This window comes from Octodon degus, unplaced genomic scaffold (genome assembly GCF_000260255.1).
Source record: "Octodon degus isolate 3935 unplaced genomic scaffold, OctDeg1.0 scaffold00239, whole genome shotgun sequence".
NCBI lineage: Eukaryota > Metazoa > Chordata > Mammalia > Rodentia > Octodontidae > Octodon > Octodon degus.
The window spans coordinates 1167046-1171545 of record NW_004524815.1 but is presented as its reverse complement, the minus strand read 5'-3'; the positions used below and the strand labels follow the sequence as shown (position 1 = coordinate 1171545).

The window sequence follows — 4500 nt, the reverse complement described above, 5'->3', positions numbered from 1 at the left end:
GTAATATTTGACAAATCAGTGTGTGTGTACTGAGCGAGTGTAACAACTCCTCACAAAGCATTTACACTCACATTGTGCTATGTCTTGTAAGTGATCAGAATTATTTGAAGTACATGGGTGACTTTATCACCCCAGCAATTTGAGCACCAGCGGCAGTGCTACCTTTGGGCGGGTATGGGGGTGTTCTGGCATACATTTCCTGTGGGCAGGGACAATTGTACCAATAAAAAGATCAGTCATCGAAAGGCTATAACAATCATGCATACATAGTTACATCAGAACAATCCTCAGCTATACAAAGCGATGGTTGACAGAATCGAGTGTCAATAGGTGCCGCCTCTTCCCTACGTTGTGTGATACTGACTCTGCGCTTGTAGGAGACAGATGCTTGCTTGCCGATGTCTTGACTGTTTCTGCTTTGGCCTTCCCACCTCGTGAGCGGTGCCTCCTGAAGTAGCCGCCTGCTGGCCTGTCCTGCTCCTCAGGACCGAGGTCTAGAGGCGTCCGGGCTTCCTGAGCTCATTCCTTGATCCACTGAGTTAGACCTGTAAAGAGCCCTCTACGGCCCTCTTACTGAGATGCTCAGCTGCTGTGAAGAAGCTGCTCTGAAAGAAAAATAAACTTCAATTTCTGTTGTGGTTTTTTCAGGTTTTACTCTAAAAAAAACCATTTATTTCCATGATCACACCCGAGGCAGTCTTCACACAGGACAACAGCGCGTTACACACACACACACACACACACACACACACACACACACACATCTCTTATTCTGACAGCGTGTGTGCTGTGCTTTGTTTCCCTGATTTTTTGCAGAACATGCTTGACATCTCAGTATTCTTGCTGTTTTGTCAGGAGGTTCTTCTAGTATACAGTGTATAGCTAACAGAGACATAAAATATCAATAAAATAAAGTGTCAAATTCTTAATATGTCTTGAGAATTTAGAATAAATGCCATTTTCACATCAGCCTGGTACTTGCTTAGAAAACCTAAAAGATAAAGTCCTACATGAACTGCAATGAAAACACCAACGGCATTTACACTCACGTCGCGTTGTGTCTTGTGAGCACCCACAAAAGTGAGCCCCGCCTCTGCGGTCACACCCAGGGCCGTTGCTGCACAAGACAGCTGCATTTTCCATTGATTCTGTTTCCCCCAAAAGTATCAGTCCCATAAAAATGTGATTCATGTCATTGATTATGATAAATGATCCTTTTATCAACTTGAACATTTCTCAACTCATTCTGTCATGGAATGGAATAAATGAGTTCACATTTACTTACATTCCTGTAATTACCGTGTTTCTTTTGTCCATTTATTTATTTTTCACGTCATGAATATCAAAGCATTATTATTTGATACCCAGATTGCCTGTGAGTATTTCCCTTTTCTTAGCATTCATGACCTCTGAGGAGTGTTGTGTGCAGCTATTCCATTTAAGGATGTTTGTATAAGAAAACATGTCAAGACAGGAAACCAGGGAGCAGCTTCCTCCCCGGCGTGGGGCTAGGATAGGAAATGAAGACTTGCCCTCCCCCAACTGGGGAAGATTTGCTCATATTTCGGAATGAAAACAAGGTGTCTTTTAACAGACTGCAGGCTGGGCAGGTAGCTAGCAAATTTGTATAAAAGCAGAGTTTCCTAATTTTGCAGTTTCTCTGCTGAGGTATGTTCTGCCTGGTTTGCAGACTGAGGCCATTTGGTTTTGACTGGGACTGTTTCGGTTATGATTGGCTCCCTGCCCCACTGTCCAGACCATGGGTCTGAAGCTTCTAGAAATGCTGGGAAGGGCAGTGAGCTCTGCCCTATTGGTCTCCTCCTCACTCTTCCCCAGAGCTTGGCTGGGAGAGGACAGGAGAGGAGAGGAAAGGAGAGGAGAGGAGAGGAGAGGAGAGGAGAGGAGAGGAGAGGAGAGGGGAGTGGGAACAGGAAGCCTCTGCCTTTTTGTTTGCCTGGTGAGTGGGTGAATGTTTGATACTTCTTTCAAATTCCATTTTATTTTCCTTCCAAATTTGGAAGCCCACGTTTGACTACTTCTCTCTGCTTGTTTCTTTGGAGATGAGAGATGGAGAGCATCGATTTTGGGTAAATTGTTCAGCTCTGTAGAATCCAACACTGGATTTTGTTTTCCTGAAAAGTACTGTATCTTTCAGGGGCTATAGCTGGGGACCATACTTACTAGTGATGTTTTAATCAGTTATATTGTCCACCAATAAAACAATACGCCCTACAACTTCCTCCTGTGTTAATTCCCTAATTTCTTAGGAAAACTGTTGGGAAAAGTGTGATGACTGCCTCTAATGTCCCAATATCTTTGAGGCTTTATTGTCCTTTCTTTTCTCCTCTGCTTTTCTAAATATACCATCCAAAGAAATCATCTCCCAATTTTACTTTATAATGGCAAATAGATTAGCTGTGGGGAAATATGAAGAATAATAATAATACCCTTCAGGTGAAAAGAATGACCCTCGCCAGTGAGTCTTTATAATCTATTTAAATTGTCTAAGAAGATAGCATTGATTATGTGCTTCCCTTGGATTCATGTTGTCTTTTGTGATGGCAGATAGTTCAAAAAAGGTCTGAAAATACGAAGAACAGAACCAAAGACATCACTTCAGACGCCTTTAGCTGCACAGGAAATAGAACTTAATTGGTGCATGCATTTGAGATGTTTCTCTGCATCTTTCAAATGGGATTGTTACTATTAAGCAGCATCATGTTCCTCACCAGCATTCGCCACATCTTTTGAGGTTGATAAATGAGAGATCATCATTTGTTTGTTTGCTGGATGAAGTTTGGTGCATTGGAAGCCAAAGCTCAGATGATAAGTTCTTTTTTTAAATGTATTTCATACAGGGTCTACAGGGTCTCACAGATTGGACTGGTAGTGATCATCCCGTTTTCAGCCTCCCAAGCACTGGGATTACAGGCGTGCGCCACCATGCTGGGCACGCTGTCTACGTGTGCCCGAGGGCGGGGCTGGCACTGCATGCTGGGGCTCGAGACTGGTCTGAGCCTGCTTAAGCTGGCGCTTTAGTGCGCTGAGCTACCTGGCCGGCCCTATAAGCACCTCTTTCCTGCCCTTTTCAGAGCTTGTATGACGTCTTGGTTCCTCAGGCTGTAGATGAGGGGGTTTAACATGGGAATAACTATGCCATAAAATACCGATGCTACCTTTTCCTGCTCTTGAGACTCAGGGGTACGGTGGTGCAGATACATGTAAGAGAGGGTCCCATAGAAGATGGTGACCGCCATCATGTGGGAGGCGCACGTGGAGAAGGCTTTCCTCCTTCCCGCGGCAGAAGACATCCTGAGGAGGGCGGCCAGGATGCATACATAGGAGAAGAGGACGACCGACACGGTGCTCGTCAAGTTGAACCCCACAAAGACAGTCAGGACCCTGACATTGAAGTCCACACTGGAGCACGAGAGGGCGAGAATCGGAGGCACGTCACAGAAAAAGTGGTTGATGGCATGAGACTTGCAAAGGCTCAGGGAGAAAGTCAGACCCGTGTTGACAGAAGCGTTGAGGAAGCCCATGAGGTAGGAGCCGAGCAGCAGCTGGATGCAGGCTCTCTGGGACATGGTGACAGCGTAGTGCAGGGGTTTGCAGATGGCCACGTAGCGGTCCACGGCCATAGAGGCCAGGATGAAGCAGTCGCTGGTTGCAAACATCCCGTAGACGAGCATCTGCACTATGCAGCCTGAGAAGGAGATGGACTGTTTTGTCCCTATGAGGTTTTTCAGCATCTTGGGGGTGATGGCAGAGGTGTAGCACACATCAACGAAGGCCAGGTGCTGGAGGAAGAAGTACATGGGAGTGCGCAGGGCGGGGTCCGTCTTGATGAGCAGCACCAGCCCCGTGTTGCCCACCAGCGTGGCCACGTAGATGACCAGGAAGGCCGCAAAGAGGACGTGCCAGGTCCTGTGCTGCCCAGCAAAGCCCAGGAGGACGAATCCGGTCACGTCGCTGCCGTTGTTTTGTTCCATGGTCAGCATGGATTAAACATTAGCTGAAAAGCCACAGAGAAAGAAGAATAGAGCAAGCTACCAGTGCTCCTGAGAAAATGAAATAAGATTGACCCCGCTCGCACCCGGTAGATGGGAGCAGTAGACCAGGGAGCTGCAACAAACCGTGCACCATGCTCTGGAACTCCGTGCATCTATGCACACGACAACACGAGGCTGGTTCCTACTGTACCTTTTCAAAAATCAACTTCAAGTGGAATGAAGGCTTGGATTTTAAATCTTTGAATGTGAAATATGCCAGAATATGTATGGCTTCAACGTGGAGATGACATGTAAGGAAACAGAAAAGCACAAATCATAAAACATTGAAAGTTTAAGTATATTAAAATAAAAATACTGGGTATCTAAAAGAGAAGAGACTGGGAGTTTGGTCGGGTTATTTGTAACACATTTAAATATCAAAGCATTAGTATATTGTCTATATGAATGATTTCTATACATCAGCTCAAAGGAAAAATTCAGAAGAGAT

The 4500-nt window shown here is 45.5% G+C and overlaps 1 protein-coding gene across 1 annotated transcript; it reads right to left on the bottom strand.

Annotated features, from left to right (window-relative positions):
* Positions 1-3062: 3062 nt before the first annotated feature.
* On the bottom strand, positions 3063-4031 carry LOC101590569 (olfactory receptor 5AK2-like). The gene has a single exon (XM_004645833.2). It carries the CDS (start codon positions 3999-4001, stop codon positions 3063-3065), a length of 939 nt encoding a protein of 312 aa, XP_004645890.2. The 5' UTR covers positions 4002-4031.
* Between the last annotated feature and the right edge of the window lie 469 nt (positions 4032-4500).

Excerpts from the sequence above, each read along its gene's own strand:
- LOC101590569 (XM_004645833.2), bottom strand. The coding sequence starts at position 4,001 with ATGCTGACCATGGAACAAAACAACGGCAGCGACGTGACCGGATTCGTC.